We start from the raw sequence: 21,039 nt of genomic DNA on the forward strand, positions 1-21,039 counted from the left end.
CATTAGAAATTGCTATATATTAAGTAAGAAAGGAAACTATGAATTTAGGATTAAGGTTGATGTAAGTCAACCTAGCTAATTCCAACTGTAATTCCAGTACACTGATTTGTGACCTTAATTCTGTAATACCTCGGCACAATGAGACGTGTTCATGACAGACCTTCATTTGTGCTGTCAACTTTCAGAAACTACAAGGATATGCCATATATGCACTTCCATGAACTTTCATTCACCCCATCTGACAAGCCACAAAAATCCAAGTATTCTGCTAAATTCCCACTGAAAACAATAAAGAGAAAAATAACCTCAACAGCACATGAGCTGATATCGCCTTGTTATAATATTCCTTTATAGATCTATTCACAGACAGGGGTAAATGAAGTCTGTGGTGACTTAAATCTTCCAACATCACATTTTGTTTTTATATTAAACCTCATCCTGCCATAACCAACTTGGACTCTTGGAAAAACAAATACATGATTGGATCCAAATACCAGTGTCTACTTATGGAAATTACTGAAGTCACAGCTTACATGTATTTTTAGAGATCATCATGATCAAACTGAATCCCCTTTGCATTTGTTCCTGCTATGTGTCCTTAATATCTTTAGGCAGAGAAGAGTCATTGTTCAAACACAGCACACATTGTATAATTATTTTTTCCCTAAGGAAAATTGCTTAAGTGGAACTACTAAAAATTTTATAACTGTGCTGCTACACTTGCAAGAGCATTTTTGACTGTTGACTTCTTGATCTTTCCCTCCTATGTGTTGGGTATTTATATTATTTTCTAACTCACTAGACTCAACTTAAAAGCAGAGGTTGTGTTCTTTGTAATGCCTCTCCCTGGGCAACTTACAATTTACAGGTACTTATAAAAATTTCTAATGTTCAAGGCAGTTCCAAAGTTTGAACCCAAAGCATTCCAATTTTGAAAAGAAATAGAAAAAAAAAAAGAAAAAGCAATTAATGTTTTAACTCTTCTGAGTTGAGGGAAGTTCAGAGTAGCCACTATTGTAGCCACATGTCCTTGGAGCACTCTCCTGGTGCTCCATGCAGGAGCTGAACTGCATCACTCAGCCATTTCCAGCAGCCCTTTGAGAGAGGGTAGGAGAAAACCCAATCCATGGAGCCTGTGAGAGCCTGTGCAATCCCTCCACTCTGGTTATTTGTTAACTCTAAGCTAGAATGGAAGGCACCAAAAGCAATTCCCAGCATACTCCCTTCTCTGTCTGGAACTCTGTCCTCCAGTGGGAGAAAGGAGGACCCAAAAAAGCAAAATAAACACCTGCCCCAGGTGTTCACCTGCTATAATGCCATCCATCTGCTCCAGGGCTGCAGCGAGCATGTCACTTGCATCACTCATCATCTTCTCTCTTCTCAGGAACAATCACCAGCTACACCATTAGGAGCACTAAAACGTCGATGCTGTGAGCTGGTCCAGAGCCTCAAGTCTGTAATTTAATCTGCAAAAGAGAATTTAATTTCACTGTGTGTTCTCTGAATTCAGGCATCTCTGTTGTCAGATCAGAAAGAAGACTGGGATCATTTGCTGGCCACAACAAAACCCAGAGGTATTCACCACGAGGCATGGACTGAGATCGAGGAATCGAAGCACCAACCTGATGACCCAGTTTCTAGTGGCCCACGGCCTACTCGGCCCACAGGTCCATGCCACTCACAGGGCATCCCACAGAACACCTCAGAAATCCCACATGGCACTTCCAGGAAGCTCACAGAGAAGACACAGGCCTTCTATCACTAAAAGGGAGCTGCAACTCAGCAACAAACCATATGTGTGTCTGCTGTAATTTTCTCCACAAGAAATAGAAAAAGAGAAGTCTGACCACTTGTCTGAGTTTTCTGGATGTCTGACAATCCAGAAGTTCCTGGCATGGAACTGTCTGCCTACAGGCAGGACCTCTCAGGTGCCCACAGCTCACTCACTGGATGTAGTGTGTGTGCATGGACTATCCTTGCTCTGAGTTTAGCAGATTCACATTGCAACAATGCAACCTGATCTCACTCTCAAACTTCTACAAGCCAGAAGTGGTCCCCAAAGGAGTATTTCCAGCAGGCTGGAAAAGCAAGCCTGCCTAACATGCTGCCTGTAGGTGAGCTAGTAAACCAGAAATCCTGATGGGCTACAAGTTAATTTAAGCAGGTGCTTAGGAACTTGGCTGAAGTGGAGCTGCAGGGGTCAGAGGCATTCCCAATCCCTCCAGCCCACCACAACAGACACACAAACCACCAACACGGCCCAGATTGCCTTGGCTTTAATCTGATACACATGAGACTGCTTCTGCTATAAATACAGCAAGGGAACAAAGCTAAACGAACACCAGGAAGGAAAACTCGCTTTAACCTTTGCATGCCCTGCCATTTGGTTTTTGTATTAGGCCACACCACTGCTGACATTTGCCCCAACATGAGCAATTAAGAAAGTCATTCACAGTATCTCTGGCATAAGTTCTGGAGAAGAGTCAACTAAAAAACAAATCTAAACAAAAATCCTCGTTATAACCTGATTTTTCCCTCCTAGGAGTTACCTTATTGGTCTGACCCAGCTGGGAGGTGGCTCTTATTGGAGGCTGCCAGCCAGCTTTGCTGAAACGTTATCCTTAAAATGCCAACAAACATTTCATCTTCCACAACAACATTTTTATTACATGAAGTAGGTCCAAACCCTAAGGTAACCTTTGAACAACAGCACAAAGGCTGCGCTTTTGGCAAATGCCTGGTTTTATTATGTGGTTGTCAGAGTCAGAAAAACCAAGAGAACTTTAAACAGTCAAATACCTGGAAGTGAAGATGTTGCAAATCTTAAAAACTGCAGTAGCACTGTAACTGAAGACTTTCAGCCTTCAAGGAGGAAGCCCCCAGTTTTAAACACAACGTAAACATTCAGCTTCAATCAGTATAAGACCTGCCAGAATATTCAGATCCTACAAGACAACTGGTTCGGTGCCTCCACATCTGATAAAAATGAGCAGAAAATGCAGCTTTTGCACACACATTCACTTGGACAACACTGAAGACAGTCTCTTTTTTAATCTGCTTAAGATTTCCTGGCTCTGATACCAGGTCCTGCTCAAATATGGGAGTCTATGAAGGCAGAGTGTGAACAATCTGCTCTGGATTTCCCTCCAAGGGCAAAGAACACAGAGAAAGCCTGGGGCTTCTACAGCCCCAGGCAAAACACTGATTCCTCACAGCTCTAAGTGGGAAAAGACCAACAGCACAAAGCAACCACAAACCCACAGAAGCCAATCAATGTTTGGCAATCAGAAGTGCACATGCGCTTTTCAAAGTGCATAAACACCTCATGGGGTGAGTGAAGAATACAGAGCCAGGCTCTTCTCAGAGGTGCCAGTGACGTGGCAAGAGGCAATAGGCACATGTCAAAACACAGGGAAGTTCACCTCATAATTAAAAAGGGGAGAGGAAAAAAAAAAGCCTAAATAAAAAGCAACCATTTTAAAAAGCATTTTTACTATGAGGATAGCAAGTAATAGATAGAGTTGCCCTTTTGGGGTGTCCAACCTTGGAGCTACTCACAGCCCAACTGGACCCTACATGGCACAGCCTGTCCTGGGCATCCCTGCTTTGGGCAGGGGCTGGGCTGGAGATCTTCAGTGGTGCCTTCCCACCTCAGCATCAGTGAGCTCAGTGCAGCTCATGATCAAGCATTAAACACAGTCCTGGAGGCTGGAAGGAAAAGCCTATGTAGGCTAAATACACACAAAGGAACAGAGTCTAACCATATTTGTTCACAGTGCACCCCTTGATTCTCACCTTCTGGCTAGGAAATGCATGAACTGGGGACAAGTTCTGATAATTTGTACAACTACAACGGCTAATTTGTACTTGCAGAATATAGCTATGGCTTGTAGGCACAGAAAAATCACTAACCTTGCACTTCATCCAGGTACAACATTCCCTGATGTTTGCCAAAAGCACTCCTTCCTTTCCTAAATAAGGGGTTTGTCCATGGTTCTCAGAAATCCCTAAGGCAGCCCTACTAATGGGAGCAGACAGTGGTACCAACAGCACCCAAGAGACTTCTGCCTCCAAGGAAAGACACATTGGTTTGCACAGAGCTTCCTCCACTGCTGCTCCCGAAGGAGCTGCACTGCTGAGAGCAGCAGGGAGAAATTTTAAGATAAAACTTACTGAAGCAAGACCCTGCAAACACACAGACCTCCAAAAACTCTTCCACCATTCACAGAGCATCTGTTAGCAGCCTGACCAAGCCCACAGCTGAGAAACTTGGAGAGGTGAAATCAAAAAGAACAAAAAGCCCCCAAGCCGAACAGCTGGGGATGATGCAACAAAATCCCATTTCCCTGGTTATTTGGTCCTAAAAGTGGCCATTGAAAACTAGCCTGGAACAGCACATCCTGCTCTGGCCATCTTCCCAGCACACTGCAGCACATCTAGCAGTCAGGAAGAAAATTACTGTGATAGAAAAATAATATTGGAAGTATCCTTCCCTAGCAAAGGCATAGAATTATTTTTGGTCTTTGCACAGCTATCACCAGCATGCAGGGAGGGGGTGGGCAGAGGGCAAAGAGGGCCCCATACACCAGGGGAGCAAAGGACCAAACTGCATGGAACCAGAAAAGACAACAAACCCCAGGAGGAAGGGGTGGAAAGGGGAGATGCAGAGGGAGCCAAAGATACACATATCAGCAATCAACAGCCCTCTGTGGGCTACAGGAAAGGGAACAACAATAAAACACCAGCAGATTAATCCCTGTGCCTCCTGAAGGGCATCCTCTGACTTCACAAACTTTGAGAAAAGCCCCAGCTGGCCACTGAGGCAGCAGAGCTTTTCCAATATGTATGTTCCACTCTTTCCTCTTTATGGCTTTGGTCTAATACAAATAAAACCTAACAGAAAACTCAAGGCTTTGGGGCTTTTTTTGTGGCAGGGATTAAGGAAAACTACACAGGTAACATGAAAAAAATTCCATCCTGGAGGAGTGCAGTGGAGCTCCTTAGGAAAATAATGCATAGCTAATGATGACAAGCAGTTTAACTTCCCATTATCCATAAAAGCAGGAAGGGGAAAAAGCATAATTTTAACACAGATTGATCTATGGCATGGCAGATAAATGAGATATCAAGGTGCACACAGGAGACAGAGAGGCAGATGCATGAGATCCACCCGTGGTATAACGTCACTGACAACACACCTGAGAGGAAAGTACTGACAGTGCCCTGACTGACAGACAATTTAAAATAAGTTTTCTCTTGCTTTCCAAGAAAATGACAACACTTACCTTCCTGTGTGCACAACCAGTGCCAGGTGGGGTGTGGGGGGCTGTTTGTACAGAGGCAGATCCCCCTTTTAGAGCTCCCAGCTGAATACCCTGCTCATGCCGACAAGAACAAGCATTGCTTCATCAAGCCTGTATTTACAAGCCACCATTAAAAAAACCAAAAATAAAATACAAATGCAGCTCTCTCCACTATCATTTATGATTAATCTTATTACTAGCTGGCATTTCTACCTCATCCCTGGCTGTAACAGGGAAGACATAATGTGGTCTTACTTGTTTAATGTCCCTTCCTCTGGTTCAAACGCACCAGCCGGTTGCTAGGGCTGTGCTGTTCACTTTTCAGTAGGTGGAGATTTTTTTATTTTTATTTTTGAATGACATACAAACCCTCTGGCTACAGCGCTGGTGAAGACGTATTCCAAACGGCTTACAGAGAAAACAAAACGCTGCCCTGCAAATAAACACAAGGAAAGCTGAAGGAAAAAAAAACCAACAAGAGGCTCTGTGCATGGAATTGCAGTCTGCTGGATGCAAACTGGAAAGCTGCCTGGATATGGATTTCAAAATCTGATATTTAATTAAGATGGCAGACTTCAAAAAGAAGGAAAAAAAAGTGCTTCAGCATTTTACATATGTAGGAAATGGTAGTTTTCCCACCCAGAGGCTGCCTCTTTCCTAGATCAAACGGCACACACAGAGGCATCGAGGGCCAACATCTTGGAGCCCATTTGTTTGTTATTTTGGGGGTGGTCTCATCCTGGATCTCCACCTGCAAAACACACCACACTTTAAAGCCCAGAGGTTCTCAGAGTTAAAGGGAATCAGCTGCCTGCTGGCAGGTCGGAAGACCCAGAGGACACACCGTGCCCTGGATGTCACCGCCCTGAGGAAGGGAGGGCTGGCCTTTTGTCCCACTTGTCTTCCTCTTTGTGCATATGGGCTGCAAATGCTCAGCGTTGGGAAATAAAGCATCAGCTACAGATTATTTTTAAGACATGATGCAGTAAGATGGATGACTTAAGTTCCCCAGCTCTCCCATTCACACATAACACTCCTTAAGCCAGGAAATTTTGATACACAGAAATTAAAACCCTTGATTAGGGCCTGTTTCTGAGGGCTGTTGAGAGTAAAAGAGGACCCCCAAGAACTGGCTGTCACCCCAGAGCAGCCTACCACGAAAGTAAAATAAAAAAGCTAAGAAGCTGCAGTCATCTTTTCTGGCGAGAGTGGAGGGAAAGAACCTGTTCCACAGCAAAAGTAAGACCCTAAATGCTGTCAAAATCCACGTCCTGCCTTCTCAGTGCTACATGGACCAGATGACTGCACGAGAGGTCTAAAGCAACTTCTGAATTCATCTCTCTTGCCTCATGACACTAAAACAACACATCCTTAGCAATTAACTTTTACAAAATAAAGCTCTGTTTCATGAAGACAAATGCCATTTTAGACACATCTATTTCTGCTTTTTCTGGCAGGCCAGAAGAGAAGCACAAACACATGGAGACTTATTTACAAAATACATTTCAATCACAATTGCAAACAGTTTCAAATGAATTCAATCCAAATCCCTGGCACAGTTTCTCATGGGATGTTTTGAAGATGCTCAACTACAGTGCCACCAGTCAGTAGCAGTTTACTAATGAATGTATTTGGGTAATTTACACTACGAGTCATTAACATTTCTTCTAATGTAAATGATGACTCCATTTCATTCCTTCCAGGCCTGGTAGAGAAAACTAAAAAAGAAAATGGATGCTAGCTGAATACATTGCTCTGGTGTTTTGAAAGAAAAGAACAAACTGAATTTTAAAAGTCAAGTTAGGAAATGCTAGAAATACCTCAATGGGAATAATATAGAGAAATATCTTTGTTTGAGGCAGGGATAGGAATCTAGTAAGGTCCCAGATATGCTTTTAGCCAAGTAATTCAGACATTGTCCCCCTTACCCAAGGTCATCATGTGGAGCCAGGTGTATCCATAACATTATTATGGATAAAAACAACCCAAATGTTGGCAAAGGCTTACTTTAAACTGATTATGTCTATTTATTTTTGTAACTAAAATTATTTTTGAATTTGCTGAGCTGTAGTCAATGACATCAAAGCAATACTGCTCTCCTATTACGCAGGACTACAAACAAAGCAACAAATGTCCCTTTGTTCCCTAAGTCTAGATCCTTTCTTTGTTCCTTGAATTTCATTATTTCTTTATTATACAACAAAGGCTATTTATTTCCTTTAACTGATAAAAATGAATGGAAGCACACTGGCGACAAAAGCCCATCCCATAAGTACGCAAGAAACATGTCAAGATAAAAGGTTTCAAGCTGTAGAAATTACTTTAAAGTACTTTAAGAGCACAAAACACAGAAGTCTTTCCAAAATATAAATGTTAATACCTGGGAAAAATGTACCTCAAATCACACAACTTTTACTACAAACCAGCTGAGTTGCATTCTGCACTTTGCCTTAACATTTGTTAAACACTCTGGTCGTAAATCAGAAGCTCAGCCTCGACAAGATGAGCATCCTTGAGATCCTTTGACAGAGATGCATACACAGCAAACAGCTTATGTAAACACTCAAAGTCTCTGAGTCAAGGTTTATGGCTTAGATTCATATCCACTTACAAAACAAACCCTTTATTTGGGTCTGCAGCACTGAAATCACTCCCGTTGCTTATCTCTGCTACCCTACTCCAGCAGCTCTTTTGTTGCTGTTGTTGCAATTGAAAGGAAATTTAGAAGCCCTGGGTTTTACACTGGCAGGTGATGTTGTTTTGTGGGCTCTGAGCGCTGTGACAGGGAGGCAGCTCCTTACCTGCACAGCAGCTGTGTGATGCTAATACCTGTCTGCACACCCCCTTCAGACTCACTTTCACTCTTTTCACACAAGCAATCCAAGGTCAACTGAAGCCTGGTTAAAAAACAAACCGAAACAAAACAAAAACCACTCCTCACAGACCACTTCAAGCTGTTCCTGTTTTACTGGTTAACTGTTTAATAGTCTTCAACTTCTCACCTCAGAAAGCCTGAGAACCAGTACATTGTTTTCTCACCTGTTTTGCTTGGGTCCACTGATTAGAAAAACAAATGAGATTTTCATCCCTGACTCCAAGATTGCTAATTCAAGCAAGGAAATGCCTCACATTCCCCAGCAATATGTTACTGACACACTGTGGCCACACTAACTACTACTAAACAAAAGAGGCACTGTTGGGTGACAGGCCAAAAGGTAGTTCTCAAAAATACCTTAAAACCCACCTAGTCCTGAGCACTGACCCACATTTAGATCCCATTTCATTGCTTGTGCCACTTTCTTTCAATGAGCTGCATCCAAAGGTAAAATTCACAAGCCTCCAGATTTGAAAGGATTTGGCTCTAGATTTGGACCTTCATGTCCAAGAGTTTCCAGATGCACACTTTCAGAGCTGACACCCCACAAAGTAGAGGTAGAGGGCACCACCCATAAAAAGTCCATAGATAAATAAAATACAATTAGCCCGAACAGTGTTTTAAAAAGTGTCTGCAGAAAACAAAAAAAAAAAAATCCAATGCCTTTTAATTTTGCAGCATCAACTGTTACAAATGGAAAATCTGTGTATGTATTGCATCTTTCCCCTTCTATCTGCCTCTGATTATGCTGTGTTAAAATTTACCTTTCAGGAATGATATGCAAAACAAGAGTGTGATATCTGAAGCACATGTTTGTGTGTGAGGATACTTTTGTTTTTCAAAGATTCATGATCTCTGAGAACTTGAGGCTGCCGGTCCCACCACTGCCACCACACAATTTACCATCTCAACTCTCCTGGCATTTTAAGAATGATGCAGGGTAAAATTCAACTTGGTTAAGGCATATTTTTTTAAAATAGAATTGTAATAGAATGGGACTGAATTTTAATGAGTAAAAAATGGGGGAGAAGTGAAAAACAATAAATTGCAGGCTAACTTTCCCTTGGATTTTCTCTTTTTCTCCTCAAAAACTTGTGGACCTCTTCATCTTCTCCTAAACTGGAGCCCTTTGCCAATAACTCACACTGGAGCTTTGCCAACAGCCTTTGTTTAGGTAGCACAATTGGAATCTGAGAGAGTCCACATCCAGACAAGCTGCTTTAGGCAGTGCATGGACTTTAATCACTATTAAAAATGGACATTACACCTTTGACATTCCTGAAATACTCAAAGTGGGTTCGAAACACAGACTTCAAATTTTGCATAAGTTCTCAGCTTCAAAAAGGGACAAGTGGTTCACGAGCAAAACACTCAGAAAAGTGTGTTTGTTCTCCTCAGACAGTGACCTCTGATGTTTGGTAACTGCAGAGTGTGCTATCCCACTGCCAGCCAGAGGTGCCACAGACCCTGCAGAGCAAGGCACTCCTGGCTGCACAACAATGCGATGCCTCTTGCTCAGGCAGTGTGGCTCTGTGGGGATGCACTCCCTCATCCCCTCAGGACCATCCTCTCCTTGCTCTGGGGCACAGCCTGTGCTGACTGCCCAGCTCCAGAGTCACTAGATGTTAGGGTGAAGAAGAGGCACACACAGACAGGGCATTTTCCCAGCGCTGCCCTTCCCACACTTTCTCTCAACTACTTCTCTTCCCCACATCCCTTCTCCAATCCCTAGGGAAAGCACAGCTCCAGGGATTTCAGTAACGCTGGAGTAAGCAAAGTTTTTTATTCCTTTTTATTTTCAGCCAGGGAGCAGAGCACTGTTGATTTTGTCTTGCTTTTTCAACACCAAAGCCCCAGTGCCAAGAGATGAAGGACAAAAGCTGTGTGCTCTCAGCTCCAAGAGGGGGCCTTCCTCTTCTGAATGCTGCACTGGTGAGTAGCAAGCAAACAAATCCCCAAACCCCCACGACCACTACAGTGCAGCTTTAAGGAACCATATGCTGCCCACACCATTGCTTGGCTGGGGAGCCCTGTGTCCTGCCTACCCTTGTGCCAGCTTTGCTCCTCAGCACAGAAGCAATTTAGCACCCAGGACACAGGAAACAGCTCTTCTGCTGCTCATTCCTTTCTCCTGAAAGCCTACAGATGGCTCTTAGGGGTAGAGATGCTGTCCTCTCCATCCTCCTCTTGCACAACTGACACCTCCTCACCATCTCTTGCAGAAAGATGGTTTCAGTCTTGGTGCCCTGCAGCTTCCAGCATCACCCAAGGCAAAAAATCTCAGTGAAGCAGGGGCTGAGCTGTGCTTGGGGCTCAGAGTTCACAAGACAAAGACATCGGTGCTAGAGGAATGGTGGGGTGGGCTGGAGGGCTACATGGGTGAGGATTATACATTCGTGGTTGATACTGAAGGGTAGGAGGCCTTCACCAGCAAGGCAGAGGGAGGCAGCAGATCAGCAGCAAGCCAGAGCTGTGGCCTCTGCAGGAGCAGAGCTTTAAACACTACTGGGCCCAGCCCTACACTCTCCTCTTTCTCCTGCAGCAGAAGAAGAGAGAAACTGGGGGGGAGGGGAAGGCTGGAAGAGAACAAAGTGTCCTCTTTCTGCTGCTTCCCCTGTAAGAGAGAAAGGTCTGGGGATGGAAGGGAGCAACCACTCTCCATCCCATGGCCAGGCCTCTGGGCATATGTAGGAGGGGGGAATATCCCACCCCTCACCCCATCAGCAAGATGAGCAGAAAGTGCTGGCTTTGCACCTGAGGAAGATGCAGTCCATGGGATGAAGATAAATCCTAGCACTCAAAAAATTAAGTCGTGCTTGCATCAAGAGATGTGTGATACCCAGCTGGGGCAGAACTGCAGCTGCTGCAAACCTACATAGACTTCTCTGGGATAACAAGGTACTGAGACTAGAGTTATTTACTACAGGCATTCTAAGCGTCAAACAATGTTTTTAATTATATAGAACTATGAAAAATGCCTTTTTCTTTAGATACAGCAATGAACTGTGGTTTATTACTGACCTTACGAATAGCGGGCTGCCTTTAGCAGACAGGGCTGTAGCACATTAAAATGGAGAAGAAAATAACTTGCAAGAGCAGCTTACAAGAAAATTTACAGCCCAATTGCAGCAGTTCAATGTGAATACACCTATAAATCACCTGGTATCCAGAGCAGTCTAATTGAAGCAAGGGGCTACAAAACCTTCCTTGTAGGCACAGGATCAGCAGTGGATGGGTTAGCACACAGCACAAGTGGGGCCACGATCCAAGTCAACAAGTCTGAAGCAAACTTAGGTGTGGCTAAATCCCACGACAACAATAATGCAGAAATACCATCACATGCAAGACCTGAACTGCCCCTTCTCCATTATTAAATATCTGCCACATGTTTAAGCCAGTCAGGTTTACAGACTCTTCTGGAAAGCCAGTTTGAGGGTAAACCCTCAAACTCTCTCAAAACTCAAGGTCTTCCAGAGGAGTCATTCCAGCAGGATATTAGTTTTCATAAAGAAAGAACAGCATTATTGAGGCACATGGTTGCTGAAGGAAGCTTTGTGATCTATGAATATCCTGAAAGTTTGAACACGGAAAGGCTCTTATTTGACATGAAATATAGTAAAGCATAGAAGGGAAGGAAGGCATGGGGAAGCAAGATCACCTGACTTTTTAAAAGTCTGTAATAGAGAAAAAAAATCCTGACTGTTTAACTGTTTCCATTCCCTTGACCTACAGATTTAATTAAAATAAACCTTCAAAAATATTAAAAAATTAATAATATTTTAAGATGTTTTTATTAAAACACTGAATAAATTCAAAAAATGTTTTTACGACATAGAAAGACCAAAAGCAACTTCACTGTTGTTTCAAAGTTGTATTGTGAGAAAGTGGCTCTTGTGCAACTTCATATTTTTCTAACTTTCAACAGTTTCAGTGTAAGAAATGATAGCAAGGATGGAAAAATACATCTAGGATTAAAAGCTCCCAAGCCCATTATTTATACAAATTTAATTAGCTCCTCCTGCACACATACACAGATACCCCCTCTTGAGCACTGGGAACTGCTAATATAATTCCTGCAATTAAAACCTTCAATGCCAGAATCCTTGTCTGCCAAAAGGAAAAACAACAACCACTCTCCTCCAGCACAGCTGGGCATGTTTGTACAGGAGTGGATGCCCAACCCTAAAACAAAGCTCAGCTCCAAGATCTGAACTCTCACAAAGTTCAAAGTATGTATTAGAAATCTGTAATCCAGCACCACAGACCACCTTGGACTCCAGTAGAGCAACCAATGCAAATCAGAAGTTTGGAGAGTTTACACACCGTGGTTTTGTTCAGCCATACCAGAGATCTCTGCTGATCATGGGATAACAGTGCTGAACAAGTCTCACTCATAACAGTTTTGCTTTGGTTTCCCCCTCAAAAACCATATTAACTTTTGTTGCGTCAGGGACACTGGCAGTGCAGACAGATGGGTGAAGGACAACTTGCCTGCCACCATGTGAAAGCAAAACTAGCACAGAATAGTTCAAGGCCAACATTCATAAAGGCCTGGATGTATTAATGACCCTCAGTATTTCCATACAAATCTTCCTCTGAATACATAATCTCAAGATAAAGCTTCAAAAACCTTGAGGGATCAGATACACTTATAATGTTACATTTCTTTGAAGTCCTTTTCCCTTTGTATTTTGACCACACTTCAAAGTTTTCCTACTTACATACAAATTAAATTAGACATCTGATGCTAAAAGAAGCAGACACTAGAAGTGTTTCACACTTTCCCAACTTTTGGGGGGGCTGGGGCAAGACTCAGTCTCATAGAAAGGACTATATTAACCATAGGCTGATTTTCACTACACCAGCTGGCCAAGGAGGAGTTCCTCATGTATCAAAGGTCTAACAGAACCAGGGTACACTCCAGCCCCCACCTGTGGCTGAAGATCCTGGTTCCAAAGAACAACACAAGTTTAACCTGTAGGACTCAAACTCACTTGCTGCCATCAAGTGGGAATTTGTGATTAATAGAAGTGCCCAGTGCAGGAAGGCAACAGGAGGGAGGAGGCTGGAACAAAACCAAGGTACACCAGCATTGGCAAAGCCCTTATATAGCTTAACTGGGGTGAGCTGATCATCTTCAATGGTTTTCTTAAGAATGCAAAGGGAAAAACTCAACTCAACTCCCAAACACAGTGAAAGTTGCCATGGAAACTGATAGGGGGTGACTGGCAAGATGCACCAGGTTTTGTGCTTCCATCGAAGACCTTTTGGAACCATTGGAATTAAAGAATGATCCTAGAACTGTCCTCTACTACCATGCCAAAAAACCCCACAGGAAACAAGCCAACCAGAGGAATGCAAAACCCCACCCCAAAGAACAGAAGTACACAAATCATTACATTTTCTCATCATGAATAGCAGCTTCCTCAGCAACCACACCAACATCTGGGGCCAAATCCTTTGTGGTATATGAGGAGACACTGGAATTACCTGGAGATAATCCTGCATGTTCTCAAGCACTAAATGAGTTTTAAAATGTTAGTCTTGCTTCATATATAACAGATCTATACAAATAACTATTTAAAACTATTGCCTCCTGAGCATCCTGTTTTGGGGCTGAGTATTTTTCCATGTGTTTACTGAGCCATCACTAGAGGGACAGTTTCAGGGAGGTTATATTTAGCTCTGAAGGACTAAAGACCCTTTTTTCCCTGGCTAAAGTTAGGAAGGGATCCTCCCTTAGAGGAGGATCTTACTCTGCTGAACACAAAAAAAGCACTGAAACAAGTCTAGTTTGGGCTTGCAGAAGACACTAGTGATGCCAAGGCCTCAGCCATGATTGTCCTGCTGCTTGAAATGGGAAAAGTAAATCCAAAACTGGCACAATTGTTTGCTTTACATATACAACAGAACTACAGTTTCATCCCTGTTTAGGAAAAGAATTTCAGGGTGGAATTGTCACACATCTTCACACAGGGCTTGTGTCAGTACAGCTCCTCTCAGGGACAGCTCAATGTTGATTTACCACTCCATGGAAACACCCTGCAGCAGGGGCATTTTGGCAGCTCTGCATGGCTGCCGCTTCAGTCACTGGACAGAAATGGGGACAGCTCCAAATCACAAGCACATTGAACTGCTCATACAAAAATCCATTGCTGCACCCACCACTCCAGCAGTGCTACAAACCCCCTTCAGTTACCACCCTCCTTACAGTACAAAACTGCCACTTAGCTACATGGATTTATCTACTTCGAGATTTTGCTGATAAGACACAGCAAAACCACACACCATGGTGGTTTACCTCAGAGAGGTTCAGGTCTTGTTGATAAACTCTGTTATTTTTGCAATTAAATTCCTATCATAGAATCAGAGAATAGTTTGGGTTGGAAGGGATGTTAAAGATCATCTTGTTCCAACCCCCTGCCATGGGCAGGGACACCTTCAATTATCCCAGGTTGCGCAGAACCCCATCCAATGTGGCGCTGGACACTGCCAGGGTTGGGGCAGCCACAGCTGCTCTGGGCACCCTGTGCCAGGGCCTCACCACCCTCTCAGGGAAGAGCTTTTTCATAATATCCAATCTAAACCTCTCTCTGCCAGTGTGAAGCCATTGCCCCTTGTCCTGTCACTCCAGGCCCTTGCCAAGAGTCTCTCTCCATCTTTCCTGTGGGCTCCCTTCAGGCACTGCAAGGCCACAATGAGGTCACTCCAAAGCCTTCTCTTCTCCAGGCTGAACAATCCCAATTCCCTCAGCCTTTCCTCCCAGCAGAGCTGCTCCATCCCTCTGATCCCTTTGGTGTCCCTGCTCTGGCCTGGCTCCTTGTGCTCCCTGTGCTTCCTGTGCTGGGCCCAGGGCTGGATGCAGCCCTGCAGGGGGGGCTCAGCAGAGCAGGGCAGAGGGGCACCCCTGCTGCCCTGGGTGCAGCCCAGGATGCATCCCTTAACACCAGTGTGCTCCCTCCAGGTACACTACAGCTTTGGAAGTACTGAAATACCTTGGAAATCCTGCACTACTGAAATGTTATTTAGTGTGTTTCAGACAATGATCTCTTCTCTCTGGTGAGCAGGGACAGGACCTGAGGGAGTAGTACAGACCTGTGTTAGGAAGTTTAGACTGGGGCTTTTACAAGTACACACAGAAAAAGAAGGGGAAAAAATGTCAGAACAGGTATCTCAGCATGGTAACAAGGAGATATCTCTGGCAGAGGAAGTATCTAAGTCATGCTGTTGGATTTTGGGATTTGCTTTTTGCCCTTTATTAAAACTTTTGGCAGTTATGAGTTTCTGTTTCCTGCAAAAGTCTCAATGATCATAAATGCATTTAGGCCTCTCCTAGTATTTTATGGAATATCAGTTCTTGCTCCTCTACTTGACTTGCAGGCAAAATCTGCCATTTTAAGGAGATAATCGTAAGCAGCTTTCTGAGAAATGTCAAGAATTCTAAATTGCCATTTCTGTGCTCTGGTTTGCGGTGGATTTTTTTTTCCTCTCCCCTAATATTCTATTTAAATTGTCCTTAAAAAGAAAATGGAGTGTTGCCCAAGATGTAGCAGCATGATGTGCAGTATTTTACAGATTGCAAGATCTTAATCCATATTTTCAGCTAATTAAAAACCTTCCAAAAAGTAGGGGTTTAATTCCCTGTTGCAGTATTTTGTCTAAAAAAACCAAGACATAGGAAAGCAACATGAACAAGACAATTACTTCCATAGTATCCTGTTGTTTCTAAACTAAGTCTCAGTGTAGATGAAACAAGAGCTGATGTCCAGTCACACTCGTAACGATTGATGAAGAGTGGAAGGAAGAGATTTAGCACAAGCGTGCACTTGGCAGGGAAGAAAGAGGTGTGAGTAAGGGACCTGGGATGTCTTCAAACATTGAGTACACAGGTAATGAAGCCAACCTGACCTGACCATGCACCTGAGGGCTTGAGGAGGAGACATTTACCACCAGCCTGACAGTGAGTGACCAGTGACTTGTGACCAGAGGGCAGTGCTCTGGCTTCCTGGGCTGCCCAGGGAGCTTGCAGGGACAAGGAGGAAAACCAACAGATCATGGGACAGGGGACTTCTTCAGGCCTGAAACCAATACTGAGATGCCAGACCATGGCCAGACAGCTGCAATCCTCCTTCCTGCCAGAGGAAACAATTCCACAGGGTTGCTGGCGAGTTCCCATGCCACAGGCACTCCTCAGTGTCTGTGGCATGGGAACTCAGCTGTACTCAGCAGTGGCTCTGGCAGCTGAGACCACCTGCTCTGTACTGACACAGCACCTTAACCTGTGGTAACCCTGCCCAAGAGGCTCCCCTGGTACTGCAGCACTGTGGGCCAAGGCAGAAAACTTCCATCTTAGTCAACAATTTTTAACTTGTACACAGCAGTGTACCAATAATATGCTGTAAAACAGCCATTATTTTCCCAATTCCAGCTGCCAAACACAAGAGAGCTAACCTGACTGAAGACAGACATGAAGGTGAAGTAAACTGGGCATTAAATCAAAACAAACAGCTTAGCTAAACCAGTCACCCTGAAGGGCTTAGGTTAAAAGTTGCTCACCTGAGCTGAGGCTCCTGTTACTCTGGTCTTCATGGCTATTTTAAGGGGTGAGCCTACCCAGGTAGAGCACACATTCAACAGTGCAAAATTCTTATCAGTGGGAACTTCTCACTTCTGGGAACTTTGCACCAGTGAGGAAAAAAAGACAGCACTCCATGTAGCAACAGCATCCAGGAATCTGAAGCATGGCTTCACACTGCTGCTAAAGCCAAGCTCAGTGCAAGTAGATATTCAATTTGTGACTGAGCAATTTTTATCTCATAAACAATCAATGCTATACCCCTCTGCAGATTTCAAAACACTCATTTCAAATCCTTTACAACTGGCGATGGTACGGGGGAGAGAAGAGTCAACTGATTTCTCACTGACACTAGAATTGTAGTAGTGTTCTTGTGAAGTCAGAAAATACCAAGTAACAACAGAAAAAGAGGAACACACCCAGCATGCATGTCAGAACGCACAGGGCACCACAAGGACGTCAGTGGTAACTCTGCATCAGCAGCTTGTTCCCTGGAAACTTCTTGTCCAAGAACTGTGACCCAGCCTGGTGCTCCTTTGCTTGCAAGATCTGACAAGATCCCAAGATGCCGGTGTGGCTGTGGGCCAGCAACCTGGTGCTCCAAAGAGCCACACGCAAATGTCTACTGAGGGTAACATGACCACACACGTTCCTTCTCCTGCCGTAACACCAGCAAGGCTCCAAACTCCTCCTGGGTAACACAGGAGATAACGAAGACAGATCCCAGGGCTCCCTGACGTGGATCATGGCATTTGCTAAGGCTGTCACAACACTCTGTGAATTATACACAGCACACACCCTTAACAGCACAAACCTCAGAGCTGTCTCCATGTTCTGTGGCAGCAGAGATTAACACATGTTGACAACTGATCAGATAGGGGAAGCATTAGAGGAGACAGACGCAGCCCATTACTGCTGTTTGTTGTGTACCTACACAGTTTCTTGCTGTCAGAACTGACTGCACTCGTAGTTTCTCCTGATGTAGCAATGTTGTTGGGCTTCCCTTTCCCATCCTCTCAACAGGCAGCTATTTCAGTTGCTCAAAGCACTGCTGCCCCTACCTTTAGCGACAGGGGGATAATCAGTGGCTGACAATGTCCTGCTAACAGGAAAGCACACCTTAACACTGCACTCAGGCACCAGGAAACCCTTTGGCATCAGGCATCTGATCCAGGTGAGCACTTGCAGGAACTATCCGGAGGACACAATACCACATTTGTGCTGGACTGTGCACATCACTCCCAATTCCCTGCCCAGAGCACTGCAGCACAGCTGGCAGAGATTCTGTGAATGGCAGCACAGCTGCAAAGAAGGCTCCTAAGGGAAATTATGAGATAGGCTACAGAGGAGTGGGAACATTCAAGTGTAGCTACTCTAGATACTCACAGAACGCAAAGGTGTTAAGTTTATACACAACACACTCCTTGATCAAAAAAATTTGAGAAGAGAAGGTTTCATACAGATCTCATAGCAGCCTTCCAGTATTTGAAGGGGGCCTACAAGGAAGCTGGAGAGGGAGTCTTCATTAGGAACTGAAGTGACAGAAAAGGGGGAATGGCTTCACACTGAGAGAAGAGGTTTAGATTAGATATTAATAAAAAATTCTTCCCTGTGAGGGTGGTGAGGCCCTGGCACAAGTTGCCCAGAGAAGCTGTGACTGCCCCTGGATCCCTGGAAGTGCCCACGACCAGGCTGGATGGGGCTCTGAGCAACCTGGGATAGTGGAAGATGTCCCTGCCCATGGCAGGGGGTTGGAACTGGATGGGCTTTGATGTCCTTTCGAACCCAAACCATTCTATGATTCTATAAATTCCATTAGTGCCCAAAATCTTAAAGGGAAACAATAAAACACTAGCACATTGTTGCACTGTGAAGGACAGGGTGAGAAAGGGCAACAGTCAGGACAAGGGCAAGGGAGGAACTGTGGAAATCTCTGCTGAGGTCTTGGAGCAAAATACAACCAAATGCACAAAGAGACTCCTGCAAGCACTTGCAAGCTGCCAATTTGCTTTGTTGCCAGACTGTTCTGGGGCTGAAACACTGACAGTCAACAAAGCTCTTCCTCAGACAGGGATGCAGCATTCCCACCTATCAGAGCTTCATCTCCTGTTGGGAGCTGGGAACAGATACAAGGACACCGAGCTGCCATAAGCTCAGTTTTGGTATTCTTGGCAATGCTGCAGCACCTGATGGGATGCACCACACTATTTTCTGTCCTCACAGGAACAGACAGCTGTTCACTGCCCAGATGGCAGAACCAGGATGGCTGCTTTACTGCTGCCATCCCCCAGTGTCCCTCAGGCACAGTGACACTGAGGGCACGTCAAGCCTCGGCCACTCGGCATCCAGCCAAGCAGGCAAACCAGCCAAAACACCCCCGGCACTGAGCCCTGGGAGTGGAGCCAGGAATGGTTGGCCAGTCCCGCAGCAGAGTTGAACTTTCCAAATATTTTGAACAGCTCCTTATCAGCAAAGCAGCTTTGCACCAGCTCAGCACTTCACAGTGTTTATAATCTGGTCCCCTTAAATTGGATTGACAGCCGAGCAGAACCACAGCCTGAAATAGCGACAGTCTCTCTGTCGGCACAGGAGCTTTTCAGCAAGACCCACCCAGCCTGAGATCAGCAAGTTGCACAAGCCCACATTGATGTCAAGCATGTTTCTAATGCCACTGAAGTCAATGCTGCTGAGAACATGCTTAACACTGGATTCCTGTTTGACCAAGTGACCAAAAGAGGACCTCAAAATACAGATCCTGGCAGCTTTGTGCAATCTGTGGGTGCTATCAGTAATAAATAGCAGCTCTCTCCTCACCTTGACGGACCTCAGACCACCTGCCAGACATGGCCTCTGCCACAAATACAACATGAGCAAATCTTCACAAAGATCCTGATCATTGTTGCGACAATCTGCCTTCCTTCTCCACTTAGAGGCACCACCAGAGCACAGCTCTGGGTGTGGGGGTGTGTGTATGTTTGGGACCACAGGAAACACTGAAGTTCCAAAACTCACACCAAGTCTGCAACAAAGACATGTTCACTTCCTATTGGATCTTGCTCCACATCACTTTGGTTCAGTGTGACACCACCATCACATAGAAAGGTAACTTCTTTACCAAGATATTTCACGGCACATTTTACTTAGGGTTACACAGAGCCACTGTTACTGCATACAGAACACAAACCAAAAATCACTCAGTGAATCAGGGCAAACAAGTGCTGCTCTGTTGCACTGAGGGAGTTCACAGGGTGGGAGAGCAGGCTGTGTCTGGGAAAAGCAATGAGTCACAGAAAGCCTCCACTGAACTAAGTTCACCCATCTGCCCAGCACTCAGACAGCACCTGAGCTAAAATTAAGAGCCTCATGGTGTAGAGAAAACAAGCACTGGCCACTGAGTCATCACTCCATGGAGACATCCTGCAGTATTACCACCCTTAGTGTATCAGGGACTGACTTTATTAGCCACTGATGCTTATATGACTATTGGTTCCACTGCACCTCCTTCAGGTGTAGGACTGTCAGCTTGGAAGGTGCTCCAGACATTAGAGATCTTGGATGATGCCCACCTGCCACAGCAAGGATGATTCCACTCCCAACTTCTCATCTTGTCCCAGCCAGTGCTGCTCACTGTAGGTTTCAGAGGAACAACTTTATCTCCTTCAAACAGGGTGTTAGAGGGCATCAGCCAAAATCCCTACTGCTTAATGTACCTCCAATTGGTGGGCACTGACCTCCTGAGGGTGTGGAAAGAAGGGTGTTTCCCAAATACCCCATTACACACCTCAGAAGAGGTGTACCACAGGAGGATCAGGCCTTTGGAATATGGCAATTGTTGTGCCATCCTAGGGAAACAGACAGAATTCTCTGGCCTTACAATTACACTAAACACTAGACGATTCAACTGAACTTCCTCTCCCCTCATGAGGTAAGGCTATTTCCTACTTTCTTCCAGTTACTCAGATTTGTCTATGTCCTATTTTTGGTTTCTAAATTAAGAATATTGCTCATTACCAGATTATATGGCATTTATTCTGAGGAGCAAGAGATACTGATGCAGCTAAAAATTCAATATAAACACCCTGTGGATGTAAGCCATGACATTTATATACCGGATTAATAAGCACTAAGAGGAATTTCTGATGTAGAGCACATGACCCTCCCTCCATTTCAAAAGCAATTATTTTAATACCACGATTTCAAAATGTGATGTGTCCTTGGAAACACTGGCAGACAGGCAGCTTTAACAAAAAAGCTTCCAAATCCTGGAAGGACAATTTCAGGTGCAT

The 21,039-nt window shown here is 44.5% G+C and overlaps 1 protein-coding gene across 12 annotated transcripts in view; it reads right to left on the reverse strand.

Annotated features, from left to right (window-relative positions):
• The window catches only part of PPFIBP1 (PPFIA binding protein 1), a 102,057-nt gene that overhangs the window by 46,007 nt on the left and 35,011 nt on the right, over nucleotides 1-21,039 (reverse strand). For 3 of the 12 annotated variants that reach the window (XM_071422584.1, XM_071422576.1, XM_071422571.1), the window contains exons 1-2: nucleotides 5,286-5,609; nucleotides 1,306-1,466 (exon numbers count right to left, since the gene is read on the reverse strand). In XM_071422584.1, coding sequence (XP_071278685.1) covers nucleotides 1,306-1,369 — 64 coding nt within the window. In that variant the 5' untranslated portion in view covers nucleotides 1,370-1,466; nucleotides 5,286-5,609. Of the gene's footprint in view, nucleotides 1-1,305; nucleotides 1,467-5,285; nucleotides 5,705-21,039 lie in introns of those variants that run through there. The other 9 variants (XM_071422581.1, XM_071422580.1, XM_071422585.1 and 6 more) reach the window with 7 other exon arrangements.

The sequence above is a fragment of the Agelaius tricolor genome, unplaced genomic scaffold (genome assembly GCF_023055355.1).
Source record: "Agelaius tricolor isolate 1412-34295 unplaced genomic scaffold, bAgeTri1.0.p SCAF_3, whole genome shotgun sequence".
NCBI classification, from domain to species: Eukaryota; Metazoa; Chordata; class Aves; order Passeriformes; family Icteridae; genus Agelaius; species Agelaius tricolor.